At 36.1% G+C, this 25,399-nt stretch overlaps 1 protein-coding gene across 3 annotated transcripts in view; it reads left to right on the top strand.

The window, feature by feature from the left end:
- LOC126382348 (nephrin-like) overlaps positions 1-25,399 on the top strand; it is a 224,364-nt gene that overhangs the window by 13,027 nt on the left and 185,938 nt on the right. For 2 of the 3 annotated variants that reach the window (XM_050032157.1, XM_050032155.1), the window contains exons 1-2: positions 2,459-2,729; positions 22,799-23,011. In XM_050032157.1, coding sequence (XP_049888114.1) covers positions 22,918-23,011 — 94 coding nt within the window. In that variant the 5' untranslated portion in view covers positions 2,459-2,729; positions 22,799-22,917. Of the gene's footprint in view, positions 1-2,458; positions 2,730-22,798; positions 23,012-25,399 lie in introns of those variants that run through there. The other variant, XM_050032156.1, reaches the window with a different exon arrangement.

Here is a 25,399-nt window from a genome sequence, read left to right as displayed (position 1 = left end):
TGTTATTGAACGTAACAATACTAGCTGACGTACTTTGACAGATCTAATTCTTACCGCGCTTTGAGACTATTGTAAAATGTTATCTTATTGAAATATAATAACAAGAAAGACAACTTACAGACAGAACTGCGGGCTTAGCACCGTAAGCGCGCAACTCTTTCTCGCCTCGACATACGTCACCCATCACTCTCTCACAATACTGCACAGAAAGAGACAGACGATCTCTGTCGCGGCGAGAGAGAGTCGCGTACTTACGGTGCTAGGCCCGCTGGTCGTTCTGTTTAATATTACCTACGTACGGTCAAACATTTTTACTGTTTTTACTGTTTCTGAGCTTCGTAGTTACCGATTTAATGTAGCTCATAGATAGACTTAATCTTTGTCGTTTTGGCGCTGCATACCAACTGCCGTAGAGAAGTTTTGGAAGTACCTATCGCGCATGACTTATCCGTATGCATTAATTACACCTCGGTTGTATGCAACTCCCTTGACGCGAGATGTCTAGTTAATTTGCACGGGTTATAAAATAGCTGCGAAGAATCGATGCTGTTGGCGCTTTAAATTGGTACAGTTATGTAGTTTCAGACAGAACGGCTAGGATTTTTTTCTGTTATTAATTTAACTAAGTATTCATCACACGTACATACAAAGAGTACACCAAAACGAGGTAAAAAATGAATGTAACCTGTTTAGGTTTCTATATTCATTCTTCTATCATGTGGGTTGTGAGGTGAATTACCAACCTCGTCAACCCTGGTGTCAGGGTTAATATTGAGCCGCCAAAGGCCCCTGATATGGCTCATGTAACGATTACTCACTTACATCAGTAAGTAGTAACCGGGACCAACGGCTTAACGTATCTTCCGATACACGGATCATCTTACTTTCGGACAATCAGGTGATCAGCCTGTAATGTCCTAACCAAACTAGTGACCACAAAGTGATTTTTTGTCCCCACCGGGATTCGAACCCGATTCGATATTCATGTAGGAACTTTAACACATTTAACACCAGAGGGCTAAAAGTCATATTGCTATTGTATGCGCAAAGTGTCAACTACGTACATTGTGTTGGTCGCGCGACCTAGTCAGATAGGGCACTACGTATGACCTTGGTTTACACCACCAGAGCGCGACCACTTTTACACGATATTTGTTTGAACAGCATACTCCATTGCTACTACACTGTAGGTTAGCAGAAGCGAATATTCATGTCAGCATAAAATGGACATTAAATAATCTGCTGATGAATTATCGTTTTTGACAGCGACTCCCCGAACTTCGATTCCCTTTACGGCGAGTCTCCTTACGTTGGCTCCACATCGGTTCTGTCAGTAGTTCGTAGAGGTACAATTCAAACGACAAATATTTATGAAGTTTCGTTGATATAATCTCAGGTTATCTTTCTAGACAAGTATTGAATGCCGAAGAAAATAAAGATGGCTGTTGCCTCCCAAAGCTATAGGATATCGCACAGATATGCAATCGAAACAAAATGTGGACGATCATTAAGATATTCTTACGGCAGTCGTACGATCTATCTACATCGCTGGCAGGTGCATGTACATCCTAAAGATGCGAACAGCGTCACTTAGCGATATCGCATGTATGTATAATAACATGCGATGTCGTTTTCTCGCCATACAGCGCATTACGTAACTCTGTACGGTCCTTTGTGTAAGTAAATAAATAATTTGCGACTGAACAAAATGTATGGAGGGTAGCAAAGATGTTCTAATGGCGTTTGCGATTTGTGTTATCTGCTTATATCTCATGGATCTGCGATATTTGGATTGCACCGTGGAAAAATACAGTGTAATTCGCCAATAGGAACTAATCGACTGTTACACAAATTGATAAGTTACGACAACATAAACTAAGGTTATCTTTGATTGCTGTGGTTTTCACCTTTTGAATTATAAGTGTACTTCTGGTGAGTAGCGAATCTGGTTAAATGAGAATCTGGTGAGTTGCGAATCTGGTGAATTGGGAATCTGGTAAACTGCTCCGAAAGGATCTAACGAGCTGGCTAAATTCCAGATCAATATTTTTGAATTTGACAATATTTATACAATCTTGAATAATTGAACTGACATTTGCAAACTTTTAGTTTATTTGACAGATTCAGTCTCAGCTCCGCAAAGTAACATTAAAACCGTGATTAGTTTCAAAACGAAGTGTAGTTAATGGAACCCAGAGATTATTTATCAGCTGCTTCCTCCTTAATTGGTTTCTTCATAACGAAGGGATAAATTCGGCGGTAGTAACTTCCTGCTGAGAGCAGTGAGACACTAAAGCCAAATATTTTATTAACAGAGACGGTTAATACAGGGGGACCGAGAAAAGTTGATATATTAATTAACTCGTGAATAAGTCCGTTGGGTGAAAGAGTCACTTGGTTTGACGCAGGCGCACTGAGGGTCCGTCAAGATACGCCTTATAGGTAGTGCGAACGCGACTATCGGGGAGTGAACACGAACGTCAGTGCGACCCCAAATAGACGATGTTTTCATTAACCTAGAAAACAGTTGCGAAAGTGAACTCTAATGGTGAAGGACCACCGTTCTGTGAATGAATTAACTATAGAGAAGGTGTCCAAACTCTGTGTTTCGTTATATGTTTCGTCAACTGTTTTAAATTTTCAAAAGAGTTCCGTTTTACGGTTGTGTTTAGAAGTGTTTGTGTACGATGTGCTTGATGATGAACGAGGGAAGTTTATTTCGTTTTACGGTAAGTGGACGGTTGGCTTAAGTGTTTTGCCGTATTTGGCCGTAGTGTTTGCGCTCTTGACGTTTTCATGTTTATGTTACGGCAGTGACATAATGGGGCACTTTGGAATATTTTATTGCGGGCCATATCTTTCTTTTGAGAGATGGTTATGTTACTTGTGTTGAAGGCATTATCTGTTGCTACGAAGTTCAACTTTTGTTTCAGATCTGCTTCTTCATTACTTTTATAAAACTATTAAAGCGAGGTGTAAAGTATCTACACACAATATAATATTTAAATAATTGTTATCTTTGCTACTTAATAGATATTCGGAAAATTAAAATAAAAAAAATCATAACATCTTGATATATTTTTTTTCTATTTCTCCTTTTATTTGGGTTATAAAGTAGTCTTTTGTTATTTATACTCCATCGCGCAGTAAAACTATGTCGTAGAGTATATTCTAGCTATAGTCTATTTCGGTTTATGGGAACACCAATTCTATGTGCTTATAGGTAAAAACATATAATATGTTTTTCAAATAATAATATATGTCTGTGATGTAGTAGACTCTCGTTTTATTTTGTCTAAAAATGGAACGGAATGCTTGGCATTTTTATATTTTTTATGTCGCTCCCTGTAGCACCTCTAAAATTAGCAGATATATTTTTCGACTTCATTAAAATTTTTAAGAAAGGAAAATTTTGCAAAGAATTTAATTTTCTGAGACATTTTAAGGAAAAACGGTCAATGTGGGAAATATTTTTTCACGCTACCTAATATTATGTCTAAAAGGAGCTGTGGTAGCCCAGTTGGTAGAACGCATCTCACTTTGAGGCCGCACGTTAGAATCCAGCACAGGCCTAAACCAATGATTGCCGAATTTGTTTTCGAATTCATGTTTGGATCATAAATGATTATCACGTGTTCAGCGGTGAAGAAAAACATCGTGAGTAAACCCACATTCCTAAGAAATGCATTTTCGGAGGCGTGTGACCTAACATATTATATAGGCTGGCTTTCCCTTCGCGAGTTGGAAGGTCATACAGGCAGTCGCTTCTGTAAAAAATCGGACCTCTCAAATCTTCAGGTTAGGTCTGCGGACCCTGTGAAAAATACGGGATAATGCTAGGTCAATAATAAATTATGAAATTCTGTTTACTAAATAAAGACAGATCTAAAGGTAACAAAAAACTTTTTTTTCTATTTAACTTATTTATGAATTTTAATAAAGAAATTAAAATTAAGAATGAATGATGAGAATTTTAAGTGCGATATTTGGCACGTTTTTCCTTGACGTCACAGGTTGCTTTTTCATACAGATACCACAGTAATTTCGTGTTTTGACGTTTAGTAAAAAGTAACTGATTTGATTAGTTGGGAACTAGCCTGTTACGATGATTCAAAGTGTAACTATTTTACCTACTGAATAAAAAAAAAATGAATTTGAATAGAAATATTATTAGATTATCTACCTACTCTAACTATTAGTGTTGTAAAGTGTACTCCACTGCTGCTACAAAGCCTCTGGAGTAACGTCTTTCGAGCTAGTAACTCAACCAAAGGGCCCGACAGATAGTTAATGCTTGGTTGAACATATATGCTCAAATCACTACTGTATCCTAATGGAGTAGTCAGAGGCACATCCATCGCAAGGCTAACTAATTACCCGTGAGCTTTCTGTTAGACCAACGTGATAGGTTAGGAGCCGAATCGCCGTCTGTAACGGTCGAGCCCCCAATAAAAGGACCTCCATGCAAAATTTGAGATTCTTAGCATTTGCAGGTCCTGATATTTTGTGATGAGTAGTCAGTAAGCGAGTCAGTGACCTTTAGCTTGTATATAATATGCAATTTGTTAGTGACACCGTATCGAATACTATGAAAATGATTCTGTGTTGACATCAAGCGTAATTTTCCGTCGCAAAAGTTTTGAAATGATAATACTTAAAAGCACTTTAATGAATTTTGCAACAGGAAATTCCACTTGATATCAACTCAGGATCGTGGTCTGTGTGATGCCCAAAGATTTTTAGTATAGTTACTAACACCTACATACCCATACTGAATGGTACGATTCAGCTCATGATTCTGGGATAATATCAGGTAGCCGTCGCAAAAGTATATAATGTACTTATAATTGAAAATTATTAAAAAGAATCACACAAAATATTTAAATTTTGCAAGGGAAATCTCCACTTACTATTATCACCAGGACCAGGACCATGAACCAGATCAGGACCAGGGTTAATAAGTTTGGTAATTCTCCTCACAACCAACACTATAGAAGAAGCTGAATTATCACTGTATTCGATACGGTGTCACTAACACCGTACTATCACTAACAGTTAATTGATTTTGTCAGATAATGTGACCACAAACGAACAATATATGTGATTTTAGCATGTTTACCCAACCGTTACATCTCGGTAAAGTTGTAGAACAATTCAATATGAAATGTTATACAAATGGTAAAATAACATTTGCCGGAAGAAATAACAATGTTTTTGTTACAAATACAATGTATGTAGATTCTAACAGAATTGGTCTAAACCAGGCAAATGCTAGTTGTTGTGAAGCACACGTCAGTTTCACTGAATTCCTACAAGTACGATTATATTTTGTTGTTGCTACAAATTGCTTACTTAATATCAAATACACATAGGGAACAATTAACAAAAATAATGCGTTATATTCGGTCATTGATATCACAACCCACGGGGAAGACGAACGCACTTAGCGGCTAAGGAATACATCTTGAACAACGCTTACATTCATATACCCATACTTCTTGAATGGTTTTATTTTCCGGCTACTATGACAAATAGGTGGTTATTAACGACTGCTAATGCAGCCGGGACCAACGCCACACTGGGCCCGCGTGGTGGTTTAAGGCCAGATCTCCCTATCCATCCATAGGGAAGGCCCGTGCCCCAGTAGTGGGGACGTTAATGGGCTGGTGATGATGATGATGATGACAAATAGGAATTGGACCTGTGCCTCGACCAATACAGGTAAGCTTAACGGCCCTCATAAACGGGATAAACGCTACAACATTGAGATGGATTAAACAGCTAAGTTATAACACTTGAATGATAGTATTAAGTTATTTAAGGCTTAAACTTAGAACAAGGTCAAACAACAAGCGCCGATAACAAGAACTGGTTCTTCTCTCGTGTGGGTTGTGAGGTGGATTACCGACCCCATCAACCCTTAGGGTTACTATTGGGCCGCTAAGCGCCGCCGCACCCTGACATGGTTTATATGACGACTACATACTTACATGAGTAAGTAGTAATCGGGACCAACGGCTTAGGAATAGCAACCCGCCCCGGCTTTGCACGTGTGACGTGTATTGTATTATTTGATTTTGGAGTCGATAGATTTGAAGATAAAAATATTCTCCATACAAATATACGAGTACATCCCATATTTCACCCCTTAGTAAGGATTGTTTTAAATAAATATGTAATAAATTTTATTTTCTTTAAAAGATGATTATTTTCTAGTACTCTCAACAAAAATATTTTAATGATGTCAAGACGAGATCATATCGACCACAATGTCAAAAAGTTATCAGATCTCATGTAGAGCCAAGCTTCTAACTCTACACGCCCTAACTATACAAACACTAAGTTCTCAAATTCTACACGTTAGGTAAAATGGGGGGCTTGCGCTCAATCATTGCTTTAGATAACGTGGATCTTTTTCCTCATACTTCATAACCGCGGATGTCATCATCAGCCCATTAACGTCCCCACTGCTGGGGCACGGGCCTTCCCTATGGATGGATAGGGAGACCGGGCCTTAAACCATCACGCGGGCCCAGAGCGGATTGATGGTTATTAACGACTGCTAATGCAGCCGGGACCAACGGCTTAACGTGCCTTCCGAAGCGCGCAGGAGCTCGAGATGAAAACTTTTTTTTGTGGTCACCCATCCTAAGACCGGCCTTTGCGAAAGTTGCTTAACTTCAACAATCGCAGACCGAGCGCGTTTACTCCTGCATCACCGAGCTCCTCACCGCGGATGTATTTAGATTTAATGGTTGGATACGGTAAGTTCGAAGTTATTTCGGTGAAGTCAAACGGCCATCGCGATTACATGATAAGCCCTCAGGCTCAACAAGCACTGACAATTGCAGTATATAAGGGATTCTAGAGATATTATTAATGGGCCCTGATAAGTTTGAAGGGCTCTTAAACTTTACCCCAGAATTTCGACGAAGTACTTCGCGCTTCCCGCAGCCACTTAACACAACTTCGAATCACTTTTCGGCGTAATTTTTTTCCAACACTTATGTAGGGTTAGTAAGTACGTAAATAGTCGAATACGTTTTTCTAGTTTTGTCACCGTTTTGGATATTAGCTTATATTTTACTGTTTGTGTCTGGAGAACTTGTTTACCTACTACAATTATAATTCTTCGAGTTTCAACCGAAAACGATTACTTTCGGATGAGATACTCGAGTAATTGGAATCAAACATCATTAAGTTAGTACGTTTGAATCTTAATAGTGTCTCCAATTTGTAAGAACGTCTTCTTAGTGTCACTTAATCAACACAATTTATTTATGTGTAATAAAATACTCACTCACAAATAAACTCATATAGGTTTACACATAAATTTGTGCGCGTCTGTGCGTTGCTTCACAGCACATGTGAAATGATGACAATGCCTAAAAGGAAAATGATTTGATATGGATTAGAAGAAAATGTATTGCATTACTTCAAGACTTGCGTTGAATTAGTAATGAGCATTTCATAAAGTATTCTTTAACCTAGAAAACTCAATTAGTTATATGCTAGTAGTTTGTACCATAGTCCGGAGGGGTTAAAAAAGTCACATTGAAGCAATTCACACAAAAAAATATATGTTTAAAAACGGCCAAGGCTATCTCCCTACTATCTCCTAAACACTATTCAGAAGAATTTCAGAGACATGTTTTCTTATTTCATACTTCTTAAAGCGGTATTTTATTATATACAACACTTATTTACATCTTAAAAAACAAAATAATATACATTGTATCAAATAATAATAAATACAACAGTAAATTTTCCGAAGTTTTAGCTTATAAAGTTATATTTATATATATATAGTAAAGTATTTTGAGGTATAATTTATTAAAATAACGTTCTTTCGATACGTGTTTTATGTAAAATTTGGAGATAAAACCTAGTTTAGTCATGTTATCAATTCAACGTGATTATCGAGTAAATACAAAGAAAACCCGCAAGTAAAAGCTAGTAATACGTAGATATTTGAAATGTGCAAATTAAGCCCTTTCATTTCATACCCAACACACTACCATTCGGGAAAAACTTTTTTTTCGTTCTCAGTTTATGTCCTCTAGAGGGCGCCACATAGAATTTAGCGTGACGTCATAGTCTGTAACCACCGGATAATCAAGACGATTCTTGTGACACCTCATTTGTTACATTCTGATAGATGGTTTAGAAGTTTGGTTGAAACAGACGTGTATACACACATACATACATTACGGTCAAACATTATAACCCTGCTTTTTGCTAAGCGTGCTCGATATCGATATTGCTTAATTAAAACACATAATAACGGGTTCTTACCGCGTTTAAATGGGGATATGAGACTCCCGATATTTCGACACTGTTGCAAGTGCCATGATCACGGGATGACTGATGAGATTGGAGTGGAGTAGGTAGATCCATAATTTTCTACGGGCAGACATATCTGTCTACCCTCTTTCTTTGCCGCTTGTGTATGTTTTTGATATCGGAATGTTCGGAACCAGCTGAACTCGCACCAAACTCACTACGACAAACCGCACTCACTGTGTCCTCACGTTTTTTCACCACATTAGGCCGTTTCAAGCTTTTTACAACACCTACTACTGGATTCCACATGGTCGATAATTTGAACCCGTCTTCCCTGTTGAAATTTTTATGTTTTCTGATTTCCCGTTAATTAACCCGTTATTATGTGTTTTAATTATGATAATAACCGCGTAAACTTAAAACAATGTATCGATATTGCTTTTTGATATTTCTTAACATTGTGCACTAAAATGTATATGCGCAAATATTAAATTGCAATATCAATCAAATTGTGCACATCCATGCGTTGCTACGCAGCAATGCAGCGGCGCCGGGCTATCATTAGTGACACTAAATGAAACTACGTGCGCAGTCGCACTGGTTAGGATTTTCCTTCCGCATATTAAACAGCAATTTAAAGACAATAATTGTGAATTATTGTTTATAGACAACATTATATATCTACTTCAGATACCTTAAATCACGCCTATTTCTCTTTTAGGCAAGAGAAATTATATATTTGATATTAGGTTACAAATTAGAAGCAACGATGGTGAATGCCGGTGTACGGACAAACCAAAGTTGGTTTTTTTTTTATTAAGTACTGTACTTATTTTTAATAAATAAATAATAAATTTACTCCGATTCTGAAACAACTGCTTTTACTCTTATAAAAGTCATGATGCATGCTTACCAGCATAGAATACTCTTGATTTGGTCTGTCTTTAACAGATCCTGGATTTGATCGTGGTTTGATCTTCGCAAGAAGAAGAAGGCCTATTTCTTCTTCTAACTCTATCACTTATACCCGCATCATAAATATTTTTTGTAAGACTTTCATTCATTGTCTTTATACAGGGTGCTAGTGGCATCGTAACGAAAACTTTGAGGGATGATTCAGTCCATGATTCTGAGTCGATACCAAATGGAAATTTCCGTCGCAAAAGTATGAAAATGAAATTATTAAAAAAGAAATACAATAAAATCATGACTTTTCTGACAGGAATTCCCTCAGTATTCGATACGGTATCACGGTGTGTGGAATTTTTCATCGCAAAAGTATAGAATAGTAAATAATTTTAAAAACTAAAAAATAAATATGAATTTTGTGACAGAAAATTCCACTTTATAATATTACGATGTCACTAACACCCTGTATATCCGAACCATCTAAGCAAGACTTTCTCAATTCCCGTCACTACATTTTGATTCTCACCACAACACTACATACCAATAAGGCTGTCCATTAGTACTTTTGCTAAATGTTTTAATGTTAATGTTTGTATGTTCTGGTTGTGTGTAGTCTCAATAGACTAGATGTTGTTTATTTTATAATGAATGTTGTGTTCACTTGTAATTGGCTTACACATTAGTACTGTTTTATTTTGTACATATATATAAGTGATCCATTAAATAAATAAATAAATATTTTATTTGACAACACACTCCTACCACTCTATTTCTTATTCTATCATTCAAAGTCACCCCCCCCCCCCACTCATTCTCAAAGCTCTCATTTCCTCTGTATTTTAGACATTTTATATAATAAATTTTAGCCCTTAGTACAGAAACATAGTAACAAGGCTCTGCTTGTGTCATAAAGGTTGGACAGACAGGCACGGACAGAAGGGAAATGAGTTATGACAAAGTTATAAGGGTTTTCCACATTTATGCTAAAGACCCCTAAAAACATAATAATGTGGAATATTTTCTTTAGCCGAGTAAACTTGAATTATAGTAAAAATCTTCCCTCATTCTGTCCTTAGCGCTATCGACCGACCAGGGTCGATATTCTTTCAAATATATTCTCCACAGACGACGCTCTGACCTGAGTTTCGCGTCTAACTGGGCATCGTCAGTAGCGAATTCGAGCTCTCAGTCCCCTATTGTCCGGCCAAGTAGTTAATGCCATTTACGGCAAATCTACAATGAGTCAAGACAAAAAAATGTATAATAATTAAAATTAAAAATTAAAAAAAAACACCGACCAGAAAAAGTACGCTAACAGCAGACCAGCTCTGTGGTTCCAGAAGACATTAGTGTTTCAAATGTCAGATCCCACATATGCTTGCAAGCAAACTGAGCGTGTAACATTCCTATCACACCTAACAAACGACCTGATGACCTTGAAGACCTCAACCGATTTCCACCAATCATAACTAACAACACTCTCGACTGATATACCTTTCAAACAAAAAAAAACCGCATTAAAATCGGATCATCCGTTTGGGAGCTACGATGCCACAGACAGACACATACACATTTACACAGACACGTCAAACTTATTACACCCCGTAGTTTTTGCGTCGGGGGTTAAAAATATTACGTTGCAGAGGTAACTTTCTAAACATTATATAAACAAATATTACAATAAATAGCCTATATACCTACATGCCCTAATAGTAGAACTCTACAGAACTCAACAAACAAAAAAAATCTACAAACATTATCTGTAATAATGTTAATTCATTTATTGTAAGAATGTTTTGTAACAATAAATGAATAAATAATAATAATAATCTAGCATATTTGATTCCAATGCTGTGCAAAGTACTCCCCTTGATTCCTCCAATCTTTTCAATTCTGTGCAATCTCCGGCTTACCTCTCCGATAAGCGTTGAGGTCATACAGATAATAGATAAAGATAAATATTTTTATTGTGTATAAATTTAGGTATAGTTACAAATAAATGTTGCAGTTATAGTTATAAATTACATCTCGCTAAATTTTTCCTTTTTTTTTTTTATTCAAAGTAAAAAATTTGTACAAAAATTTACTTAAAGCTAAATATGTCGCCAAACTGCAGTGCAGTTTGTTGGCGACGTATGCACTCAATTGTGACATTACGCAATTTAACAAAGATGGCGCAGGCTTTGCAGGCATATACACATTTCATATAGAACACACCATCTTTTACGGAGTTTGTACAAATAAACTTGTGAATGTATAATGACAGTTAATATTATTGTTATTTTGCACGGTAAACATTTTGAATCATTCAGCTGTCTTATTTGTAAATAGTCGACTTCCTTCCCGGAACGTCTCAAAACTGGAACGCAAGAAAATTCTCACCATTTATTTACTCTTGTCATTTCGCAAAATTTCATTCGCAAGCCTAGAGTCTTATTTAAATTTAATTAACTCATTAAGGCTCAAACAAGTTGTCACAGCAAACCTGTATAAATAATCTTGAATTCACCGTGAATTTTCTAAGTGGTAGGTCTCGAGGCCGTCAGAAACATTTCGTCGTTGTTTCTATTTGAGTAGGGACGTTGAAGTATCATACAGAGTAAATGGGGCCCCAGTAAATCCGGGTCATTGGGCACTTCAAAGTTTACGGGGCTCTAGTGTTGTTTCAGAAACGACAAAGCCTTCCAAAATATCGACTTTGACAGTATCGCAGCCTATGCCTTCACGCGCGACTGACTCCATATCGCTGAAGGTGTAAGCCGATGCTTTTATCGAAAAGTCTTCACTTTTTTTCCATCCCTTTTTGAAACCATTTCATCCGACGACACACATATTCATCTCTCTGTACCTTTATCTACTTATGATAACACTCACGATATACAACCAATACTAGAAGGAATATGACCTTGACATATTTAAAAAAAGTAAATCTATTTAGTTTCATTTACTAAAAATTAAAAAAAAGGTAGTTATAATTATTTTTCATTAAGTATGTCTTAATTTTTAACTAATTCAAATTCCAAATAATGCATGTTTATATAACAAATGTTGTGCACATTTTTGAGCCTTCGAGCATTAGTACCTACTAATTGTTTAGAAAAATGTCATATTACATAATTAATTTAATTTTCTCTTGTCAATTTACTCTTCATACACAGCACAATCATCAATAAATGTCGCCGTGTTTGTAATGTTGATGTGCCTTGTAAAAAAATATAAAAAAGCATTTTATAACGCATGTTGTCAATTCGCTTCGGATTACATTCAATAGAGACAAAGGCATCGACACAGGACATGTCGACTCAAAGCGACGTTACTAAAGTCCGACGGGATCCGAGAAAATGGTGTGTCATACACAGACCACTATACCCAGTGGAGATTTCAACAATGAGCATGTTTATAATTTATAGCTTGGGACCTGCGAATCCTCGTACAACAAGATTAGATGTCAAGGGAAATGTACTTGATTTAATCACGGTTAGTTCAAAAAACAGTAAGTAAGCGAGCTTCCTTCACGACGCGCCGCAATTCGTGCGATATCTGAGTAAATGACGATTTGAGTAGGTACAAGGGGGTTAGCCAACTTACCAACAATAATCGACAGTGTCAATAATAAAAATGTATAGGATTGACTTATGGTGACAATAAAATTCATCTTTTTTTAAGAAATTGCTCTAAAGCAATAAGGCCGCCCAAATTGTACTATATTCATGTGTTATGTCTGATTGTTGAAATTTAGTTCTGTGCAATAATGTATATTGGATTGAATTTTTTGAGGTTATTATAGGTATGTTTTTACAATGAAGTGAAAATATTCTTATTTCGGATATTTATCTATAATTTGTTACTACTTAACAGAATATTAAAACATTAACATACTTACCAGACAGTATTTTAAATTTGTCAGAAAATAAATTTAAAGTTCATGTAAAGCTAACTTTCTGTGAAAAGCTTATTATAAGATTAATAATTACCTAAATGATAAAAATGCCTGGTACCAAATGTGTTCCTCTAGTTATTAATAACCTTGACACTAGAGTTGATGAGGTTGTTATTACACTTCACAACCCACACGATAAGAAGAACCTAAAAATTACAAATTCATGACCAGTTTCAGTTTTTGAACTATAGTTTTTATTTTTTATTTAGGCACGTACTAACAACTAGACTGGAAAAATGAAATTTCACCTGGAGAATTGCAGATTATACCGATAAAATCTGCATGTTAATTAATTCACTCAGACGTTGACTTGGCTTAATAAGTACTGATTTGTATCTTAATTTTATATCTTTGTATTGGATTGTTTATACTGAATTGTAAGATGAGATCAGCATTCTTTTGTTATGATGACTTCATAACTGTTGTCGCACTATCACATCAATTGACTACAGCTACTAATTACTTTCAATTGCATCCTCATGAGACAGAAATATTTTAGTTTTAGTTCCTTTGTTTACTACCATTAAAACATAACAATAATAATCATAATAAGTACATGAGCCGTGGTAGCCCAGTTGGAGGAACCCTTGACTTTCATTTTGATTGACCCAGGTTCGAATCTCAGCACGGGCCTCAATGATTTTAGAATTTGTTTTCGAAGTCATGTTTGGATTATAAATGATTATCACGTGCTCAGTGATGATGGAAAACATCGTGAGGAAACTCACATTCTCGAGAAATGCGTTTCGGAAGTATATGACCTAACCTGTATTGGGCTGGTTTTCACGGGTTGAAAGATCAGGCAGGCAGTCGCTCCTGTAAAAACTGGACCTGTCAAATCTTCAGGTTAAGTCAGCGGACCTCGGAATAATGCTAAGAAGATCATGAATAACAATTATAATACATTCATTCACGAAATCTTGGCAGGATAGGTAGGGCCACACGTCATAAGATAACTAGTATCCACTCCTGAATTATTCAAAACTCGAACTCGAAAACGTCTTTATTCGGTTGCTAACATACAGTAACAATTTTTAAGTATTTTATTTCAGTTTCTCAACTTGCAAAGCCGAGGTAGTTGCGAGGACATTGGCGTTTAAAAAAAGTTGCAATACTTACAATTCTAGTAATTTGCTTGCCTTATATTGATTCCCAGATGGTTATTCCCAAGCGTAACTGGCTATGTAGTCACTAACCTTGTAGGTAGGTTAATCTTTTTGACAAAGTTTCAGTTTAAGTGCAGTTTTAAAACTATCCAAAGGTAAATATTTAATGTCTGTGGGAACCTCATTGTAAACATCTTATGTTCTTCTTCTTCTTCTTCTTATCGTGTGGGTTGTGAGGTGGAATACTAGCCTCATCAACCCTGGTGTCAGGGTTACTATTGAGCCGCCAAAGGCCCCTGACATGGCTCATGTAACGACTACTTACTTACATCAGTAAGTAGTAACCGGGACCAACGGCTTAACGTGCCTTCCGAAGCACGGATCATCTTACTTTCGGACAATCAGGTGATCAGCCTGTAATGTCCTAACCAAACTAGGGATCACAAAGTGAATTTTGTGATATGTCCCCACCGGGATTCGAACCCGGGGCCTCCGGATCGTGAGTCCAACGCTCAACCACTGGACCACAGAGGCCGTTGTTGATTTGGTATGTACTCGTTATACCAAAAAAACATTCACATGTACATTTTTTGGGTTGAAAGAATATCCAAAACGATTTATATTAGCATTCGTATCAAATAGCAACGTTGGAGCGGTTCTAAATCGTATCAATTTTGTGTTTGTTCCTTGTCAGGGATGTACAATATATTTTTAAATTCGTGCTACGCTCTCACAAAAGAACAAGTGGTTCCTCTTGAAGCGGAAAATCACGTTATGTTATACACGTTGCTTTTATTTTGTCGTCGAGTGAATGAGTTTAGTTTCGTTATCTAAGTTATTACGGTTACAAGTAAACAACCAAAAGTCCAAAAAGGCAAACTTTTTACAACTAAAGTGGGCTCACGTGAATCTATTGCTGAAGACATTATTATTGCATTTTATGTCTTCCAGACGTTTAACAGAAGATTTAAAAACAATGTGAAATGCAGCGTAGAGTTTTGCTCTTAGCTCATTTATTCATAGACCTTGTCCGTATACTGAAGACGATTTAACCAGTGTTTGCCAGGTAATTTCGTTAAAAATAAAAATACCTCAGATACGGAATATTATCCAATTTAGCTTATATATTTAGTTCAGTTAAAAAGTGTACCTAATTCGTCAGGGAATCATCCAACAGCCTAGAAAAACTATCACACCTGGTACAATTTATTTTTCACAATATGCAGGTACTAAAATATTAGTCACCGGTAAAAAGAAAACAAAATGGCGGAAAAACACTATGACCACGTTAAAATAACGCATGGCGGGTTTGATCAGAACGTCATGTTGAGTATGGAAATACTTCTTGGTCTTCGAAAACTGCTCCGCATCAGGGTGACACCTTACGGCTTGCCAAAACTTTCGCACCTGGAACAATTCTTATTTCACAAGACCTATACAAATCTTGCAATAGCCAAACAAGCATTTAATAGGAAAAAATACATTTTGAAAACCAAAAACATATCATTAAAAATAAGGAAACGGTTTATTAAATCATATATTTGGAGCATTGCACTCTATGGAATTGAAACGTGGACTATGACACAGAGAGACAGAGAGAGGTTGGAAGCGTTTGAGATGTGGTGTTGGCGAAGGATGGAGGGTATAAGCTGGACTGAAATGGTGTCAAATGAAAAAGTGCTGGAAAGAGTTGAAGAAAAGAGAACCATATTGAAGACTATAGAGAACCGGAGAGGAAATATGATTGGCCACCTAAAACGACACGATTAATTTATAACAAACATTATAGAAGGAAAAATTGAAGGGAAGAGAGGAAGGGGTAGACCTAGGATAACATTTATGAAACAAATAAAAGAGAAAGTGCAGGTCGTGTTCGTATCGGAAGGTGAAGGTTTTGGCGGGAAGAAGAGAGGAATGGCGGTTACTCCACTGACAAGAGCGCAGCTCTTAAATAGAGAGAGAGAGAGAGAGATAAAAATCTTAGTCAAATTCAATCGCATGTGGAAAAGAAATCGAAATGACGGAAAAGTAAGATGGCCGCCATATACAGTTTTCTATTATTTGCTCAACCGTTAGAGGTGGATGGATCATTTTCAAACAAATATAGGATTCGCGAAGCGCACCACGCAACATCTAGTTTTAGTATAAATACACAATCCTAATTTAAACTGGCTGAAATACGTCATGAAGTAAATTATTCTTTTTTAAACCGTGACACCAACGAGATTCATAAATGTGTCGCAAAACGATTTTTTCCCACTATTGGCAGATACAAAGCGACTTCCACAAAAGAAAGGTACGCGTTAAGTTATGCGAGTGAATTTTCGAACTGGTTCATGGGTTTCGAAAAGCTCAATAACAGCTTCTCAATTGTGCACGGTTCAACGTACTGAAAGTTGCAACAAAGAGGGGTCGTATTATACGAGGCATTTGAAAGTAAAGTACCCGTGCTATTGTCCCAAAGGCTAAAAGAGACTTTAGATAAAGTAGATAATGTGTACAAGAATGTTTTCTCTTAGATACATACATACATACATCCCGTCCTACCGGGGTAAGCAGAGACTATGGAATTCCATTTGCTTCGATCCCGACATACTTCTCTTGCTTCCTCCCCATTCATCAATCATTTCATACAAGCACGCCGGTTCAAAGTAGATCTTACTGAACCTATTGTAAGGCCGTCTCCAATTACAGACATACAAAAAAGATTACGATGCCAGTGTAATTAGTAGAGTTGGAAGAGGAAAACCTAGGCGTACATACTGCGATTAAATCCAGGATGTTTTAAATAAAGGCCAGGTCGAAAGTACCAAATCGGCGAGAATGCATGAAGATTTCGATAAAAATGAAAGAAGCAAAAGTGGGAAAAAAACATTTTCCCAGTGTTTACCCGACTGCGTCGAAATAAAAAGTAGGGTTGTGTTTTTGACCATTATGCGTGTATGTACGTCTATTCCTGCGTTCACATGGAACTATTTAACAGAATTGAACAAATGATGCCTTGTCAGAAGCGTCTTAATTGTTTCATACTTTTAATTCCGTAGTCGGTTTTTAGTTTTTAAACATAACACATACTGTATTTCACACAAGAAGTACTAAACAAAAAAGAATTAAACAAAAAATAACTTGTTTCAGAAAACAAATAATAATTTAACTTATATACCCATCCGTAGCTGTCAAAACCAGGTCAAAACCGATTGTTTATGGAAGTGCATTCCATTATTTTCATAAGACGTGACCCATCCTTTGAATCGTTTAAAACAGAGTCGAAGTTTCATTTCCTTTAATACCGCTTGTCCGTTGTCTTAACGATATGGGGTGTTTACGTGCTTCAGATTTATTTATTACATAATTATATAAAACACAGTAATGGTGTATAACATCTCTATGTAAAAATAAATCGGTAATAATTGTACTACTTAAGCGTAATTCTATGGTACTAATTACATAACATAACATAAACAGCCTATATACGCCCCAGTGCTGGGCACAGGCCTCCCCTCAATCAACCGGAGGGAGTACTAATTATGATTATCTTTGGAGCCCCGGTACCTTGCACCAATAAACTATAAATTTATTGTAAGAGCAGCTTTCACTAAAGCAGTTGGTTTTACCATTATAGACGGCGATACGGCTCACCACCTATCACGTTGGTCTAACAGAAAGCTTGGTGAGGTGTGGGTACTTAAATCATCTTGCAATGGATGTATCTCTGACTACCCTATTAGGATATAGTCGTGAACTTATGTTGTAGTATGTGGTGTATAAGATCTCGGTGTGCAAATTGTACTAAGTACTTAATAAGCTTATTTATGAGCGTAAAATAATTAATATCTTAGGAAATATTTCCGTGATTTCTTCGTATTGAAAGAAAGGCCTATTAGAGGGTTTTATATTTTCATCATTGTGCTAATCATAATTATATTAAATGAGAATATTGCCGAGTAATTTCGTATTGTGATTGAGCAACCATTATGTAGGTATTTGTAATACCTTTTGGTATAGATTCTACAATACATTCCATGAATTAAATCAATCCCTTTTATTGAATACAATGAACTAAATTAAGCATATTGTCAATGCTCGTTTCGTTGGCGATTGGAATTCTATGGCCATAACTGTCTGAATACCTAACAATACAGGGTGTTAGTGATATCGTAATGAAAACTTTAAGGGATGATTAAAAAAATTTTGAATGCGTTCAACTGTTTATCTTTCCGGGGATGTCATAAAAACCGACACAGGGATTGTGTCTTTTCTACCAAGTTGGACTATAATATAAAAGAATAATTGCCTTCGCAGTTGTACTAGCTTATTCCATCTTAGCAATTTAGAGCGCCTTATTAAAACAAGCAAACCTTCGAATGAAGTATCATAAAAGTATGTATCGCAAACTTTATAAGACAATCTCGCTAAACTCAGTATAACTTGGAATTACGGTCTCCCTAAGGTGGGGTTGAGTTTCCATAAAGTTAGGACCTCCGTTTTTCCATATTCATAAATCGCGTATGAAACCCACCATGTTCCATTTACCCCAATTTTGGGAAAGGGAAAATGGATTAGAAATTTTGCGGTAAAGTTTATTTTGTTACGTGTTATCACAGGTAAAATGGTTAATGTTTTATCTATATTGTACCCTTTTCACTTTAATTGCACGAACACTTATCTATGTTTCGTATACACTCCTGTGTTTGTAATTGTATTAACTTGCTATATCGATTCCGTAATCCTTGTTGGAGGCGCTGGTTGCTCCGGTAAATAAAAACTCTTCGAGATGTTAAATAGACTATATTAAATTAAAAACTAGGAAATTATATACATTTAAGTTAGCGAGAAAAGAAAACATGCCTCTTCGAAACGTCCGTGGCATAAGTCAAAATATATTAAGTACAGTTAAATATGGTCATGTTTTTTATTCTATGCCTGTAGGCTAACCAGGCACAGCCCAAGCCATCAACATGTATATTCGTCTAGTACTACATTGACGACAACCGACATCCATCCTAATATTATGAATAGGAACGTGTATGTGTGTGTCTGTCTGTTTGTTCGTCTTTCACGGAAAAACAGAGCGACGAATTGACATGATTTTTTAGGGAAATATGTATCTTCAAAGTGATAAAGAGTTTTGTCTCTTTCTAATCTCCCATTTCCCTAAAATAGGGGGTGGAAGTTTGTATAAACATTCCGCAATTTTCAAGATAGATAGCTAAAAATTGGTATGCGATTTATTATTAGTAAGTAACAAAAAATCGTGCATCATTTTATATTTGGAAAGCTGCCCACAACTTCTACAGAAAGGGGATGAAATTTTATAAGGGACTTCGCAGTTTTCAAGAGGAAGCTTAAAAAATTAGTATATTAGGATAGGAGAACCGTGTCACTCCGAATTTAACGCGAGCGAAGCCGCGGGCAAAAGCATGTGGAATACAAAATGTTTATTATTCTCAATCTAAGCAGGACTTAATCTGTTATTGATTTTATTTTTTAATATAGATGCTTTTCATCATCATCATCATCACCAGCCCATTAACGTCCCCACTGCTGGGGCACGGGCCTTCCCTATGGATGGATAGGGAGATCGGGCCTTAAACCACCACGCGGGCCCAGTGCGGATTGGTGGTTATTAACGACTGCTAATGCAGCCGGGACCAACGACTTAACGTGCCTTCCGAAGCACGGAGGAGCTCGAGATGAAAACTTTTTTTTCTGTGGTCACCCATCCTATGACCGGCCTTTGCGAAAGTCGCTTAACTTCAACAATCGCAGACCGAGCGCGTTTACCGCTGCGCCACCGAGCTCCTCAAGACGATGCTTGTAGAACCATTAAATTATACATAAAGGATGACGTTGAAATTCTGGTTAATTCAACCGTTCAATCATCATTGATATATCAACATCAATCATAATGAATAAAAAAATACTTACATAATATACAAGTACGTGCAAACGTTTTCGTACGTATAAATCCCTGAATATTTTAAAAGTTGGATCTATTTAAAAATACATTAAAAATATAATATAGTCTTTGAAAACATTTATCATAAATGTCATGACCTTACAAACATAATACTTTAGGCAGTGTCATAGCAATTATCTATTAATTTATTAATTTCTTACCTATGTGTCTATCTCTATACAGGGTGTTAGTGACATCATAACGAAAACTTTGAGAGTTGATTCAGACTACGATTCTGAGATGATATCAAGTGGAATTTCCGTCGCAAAAGTATGGATTTGAAAATAATTAAAAAAAAAACACCAATACTTTCATGAATTTTCTGACAAGAAATTTCGCGTAATATCGCCTCAGAATTATGGTTTGTATCATCTTCGTCAGTATTTGTTACGGTGTAACTAACAAAACATGCGATAATTATATATAGGTACATAATATTATATAAATCATTTTTCTTCACAAAACTCTTTAGTAATTATTACTATTTACTATTTAGTAAAAATAATTCAAAATTAATATAAATAATATAGAAGTGAATATAATTAAAAAAAAAACACAAAAAAGCATGAATTCTGCGACGGAAAATTACACTTGTTATTACTATGTATTCGTTACGATGTCACTAACACCCTGTAGAATTCCATCTAGAATTTATGTCCAGGGGTGTTGGGAAAAAGTAATAATATTTACAAAGTAGTCGTTACATAAGCCATGTCAGGGGCCTTTGGCAGTTCAATAATAACTCTGATACCAGGTTTGATGAGGTATGCCATATTATATCAAAACTCATACTAGAAAAAGAAGAGAAGAAGAAGAAGCAACGATAAATAAAAACGTCCCACTGGCACAAGGCTCCTCTCAATCTCCCTGAGGGGGTAAATATCTATATTTAATTCTATTTATAAATTTATCTCATTATTTAATAGCTGCGGTCATGTTGGTGGAATAATCGCCATTCCTCTCTTCTCTCCGCCAAATCCTTCACCTCCTGATACGACACGACCTGCAACTTTTCTTTAATTTTATTCATAAATGTTCGCCTAGGTCTACCCCTTCCTCTTCTCCCTTCAATTTCTCCTTCTATGATGTTCTTTATGAATTATACGTGTCGTATCAGGTGGCCAATCATATTTCCTCTCCGGTTCTCTAAAGTATCTATTATGGTTCTTTTTTCTTCATCTTATCCAGCACTTTTTTCATTTGACCCCAATTCAGTCCAGCTTGTTCCTCCATTCTTCGCCAACACCATACCTCAAACGCTTCCAACCTCTCTCTGTCTCAATATCTTTGTCTATTTATATCAATATTCGATTTTCCATATTATGTTATATTGATGTTATGTATGATGCGATATATATGTGTGTTATGATATATGGATGTGTATGTATGATGCGATATGTTGAGCTGTATTTTTTTATATTACCAAAAATAAATGATTACGCAGGGTACAAATATTTCCTAGATAATGGTTGCGTGTACTAAACGACACAAATATAATAATCTTTATACTGCCAACCTCGCTCTGGGTTACAAAGTATCCCCCAAGTACACAGCTAAGTCTTTCTTAATCTCATGCCATAACTTACGGTGCTTTTTATCGTAACATAAAACGAATAGCCAGCATAAGCGGAGCAAATGCAATATACTCACGATAAATATGCATGAAGGCCCTAATTAACACGAATTCACATGGGGAAATTATAATACATAATAATCACTCCGTTCATACGTCACCTATGTTACATAAGGTAATAATTATAATAATTATGGGGTATTATGTAAGTGCTAAAAGTTTCGTGTAACAACCAGAATTTTAGGCGTATACCAGGTCATGAAGTTTAAGTATGTTTGGGCTTCTTAATAATAACTTATGAATGTCCTTGAATGATTATGTGACAAAACGATACTAAATAAGTCGTTCACAAACGCGAGTTCAATCAGTCTGTATTGAATACTAAAGCTTCTTTTCCCCGGCTGTACAGGTTGTGAAATGCTGCAGTAGTTTTAGGCGGATGAGACGTTCGTTATGTAAAAAGACGATTCAAAGTGTTAATGTTACCTACTGAATAAATATATTTTTGAATTTGAATTTAAATTATAGTAAAATTTTCAAACACTACTGATTACCAATTTTATTAATACAACACCAGCTCGAACTATTGAGCAGCATGAACTATTTATCCACTTTTCGCCTCTTATTCCGTTTTACAAAAAAAAAGTTATTAACAACACTTTATTGACGAATAAAGAATTAGTTCTTCTTATATTTTGACAGACGGCCACCATTTTGTAGTCACGCGCGCCGCCATTTTGTTAAACGACTAGCGATGCACCGGAAAACAGATGCTTGCATACAAGCTAGCTCTTTTTGGAAATTTCTTTGTTTACGGTACTGAGGTACATAAACTACATCTGTAATCCCTAATACGTAGAGCCACAAACAGTCGGACCACTTTCGATACGAAGTTATAAGATCGATATATAAAAAAGAAAACATTATTATAGGAGAGTGCTGAGCCCATCATTATTTATTAATGATCTCAAATATAGGTCAAATGATGATGATAATACAGAAATTTAATTTATTTTTCTTTGTTTCAGGTTTGGACGAGGTTAAGAGCTTCTAAAGCGGCTGTCAGGGAAATAGTGATAGTTACTTAGTGTCAATGTCCAAAATTTGTAAATATCTAGGAATAATTTTAATTTTAGCTAGATAAAAAATGTATAGTATCGAATTAGGAAGGACTTTGATAGCGTTTGTCCTGCTCGCTGTGTCCACGTCACCGTCGGCTACGCAGAACACCATTATGTCAGGTGAATATTATAATTGTATATTTTTTAATATTTTTTTAATACCGTATGGCCAATTACATATTTGTAACGGGTTGACACATAGTTTAGCTTGTATAAAGTGCATGAATCTTTAGAAGTGACAACCGTATGGCCATTGAACGGTTTCCGTGGTCCAGTGCTTGAGTGTTGGGCTCACGATCCTGAGGTCCCCGGTTCGAATCCCAGTGGGGACATAATCACAAAAAGTACTTTGCGATCTCTGTTATGGGCGTCAGTATGTACTGTCATTGCTTTTGGAAAGTATCTACTTTATGGCTTCACGGTTTCTGAGCTTGGCTCTGCTTAGTTAGGTATACGTATCAATACACATTATATTTTTTTCATCCCTAATTCTTTCATCTATCGACGTTTTAGTGATTCTAAACAACATTGCTCATTTTTAGAACGTTTCAATACATTTACAGTCTTAATGACATCGTAACGAATACTGAGGGGGATGATTTAGACCATAGATTCGTAGATTATATTCCGTGGCAAAATTTAGAAAAGTCTTTTTTTAAATTCTTTACAGTTACATAATTTTGCGTCGGGAAATTCTACTTGACATTAACTCAGAATTGTGGTCTAAATCATACCTCAAAGTTTTCGTTACGATGTCACTAACTCCCTGTATATATCAAGAACTCTGTTTGTAGTTAGAAATAAAATAGGATATGTGATATGATGTCACGTTTCTCGAACCTTTACTTTGGACATGTCACGATAGTGTCACATTCGGATGAAGGTCCGTAGTTGGCCGGAGGGCATGTTAGCTTGAAAAAGGTCTTTTTTCCTCTATTTTATTACGATTGACAGGAATATCAGTGAATCCGGAAAGACGAGACATTACATCAACTCACCTGTCGCATTACTAAGGTAGTGGTTTGTACATGTGTATACTATATATATATATACATATATATTTTTTAGAATCACTATACGTATATATATATAGTGATTCTAAAATATATATATGTATATATACATACATTATATAATCATGAGCTGAATCCGTCAGTATTCGGTACAACGTCACTAACATCCTGTATATATACGTATATATACGTACGTATACATACTAATATGGTGGTACTCTACATATATCGGTGCAAATATACCTACTTATCATATTATAAGTAGATATATTTATTTTCACTTAAGTAACTGCGTACTACTTGTTACATAAAATCTAAAAGTAATCCAATTTATGATTCTTTCATACGTAAAATTTATTTTCTAGACCACTCTAACTGCTTGGAACCAAGTTGTGTAGAATAAATCTTGGAATATTAATGAATTACAGCTTAATCATTACCATTGTATTACGTTTTATGTAATAGTCTGCTGGACTGGAAAAAAAGATAAAAACGGAAAACATTTCTTGACTAAATTACTGTAATTATCCTCTAGGAGTAATTAACCTGTAATATCATTAACCATCAACAAACTGCAGCTTAGACACCCTGTACAAAAATCTCGTTTTTACCGTTTGCCGCCTTTCCCCGTGCGTGCGAGGGAGACAGATAGTCCGAGTGCGGTCCCTTACTTCGTAGCAAAAATAATTTTCTGTCTGAACTTCAAACCCAATTAAATGGACCTATTTTTGGGGTATGACAGTTTCTTGCCGCTGAGCACATGATAAAAAATGAATTCGAAAACAATTTTAAAATCATCAGTTTAGGTCTGTCCTGAATTTGAACCTGCGTCATCGCAATGAGTGAAGCGTTCTTCCAACCTTTCCTTGCCTTGTCTTGTAATAATAACTTAGCTGGGAACACACTGGTCTTATAATATAAACCAGAGGTACTAAATTTGAGTCCCCCGCTAGCTACAAATTCAATTTATCCGTCGTAACTTTAGAATGAACTTTAGGTATCGGTTTGTATGTAGGTATACGAAAAAACGTCCTTTTCGGCTAAGGAAAACATCGTAAGAAAATCTCTAAATTCTATAGGAGGCATTCAATTGCATGCGTGTTTTCAGATTCTTTATCTTATTTACAGCTTTGGGATTCCGTTTTTTTTTTTTACTTAAATTGTAGATTTATAGAGATAAAACTCTATTTTGGGTTTGAATTCCATTCTTTTGTTTTTGTTTCTTTATACATTGTGCACCAAAAATTATGGACAGTGAAGATTAGATGTTATAAAATTGACTATCGCAATAGAGCAGCGTGATAGAGTAAGCACCATACTCGTTGATTATAGGGAGGCCTGTAGCTCCCCAGTGGGCCACAGGATGCCTTCGAATTAGTCTGTACTGCTGCAGTGCGGCTGTCGCGTGACCGTGACGCGTTGCGATAAAGTCATACAAAGTGTGCCGCGCGACTGCAACCCGACATATCGCGACTAATTTGAAATCGCACTAAGG

This window comes from Pectinophora gossypiella, chromosome 4 (assembly GCF_024362695.1).
Source record: "Pectinophora gossypiella chromosome 4, ilPecGoss1.1, whole genome shotgun sequence".
In the NCBI taxonomy this organism is placed as follows: Eukaryota; Metazoa; Arthropoda; class Insecta; order Lepidoptera; family Gelechiidae; genus Pectinophora; species Pectinophora gossypiella.
The sequence above is the reverse complement of the archived record's forward strand: the minus strand, read 5'-3'. Positions and strand labels throughout refer to the sequence as shown.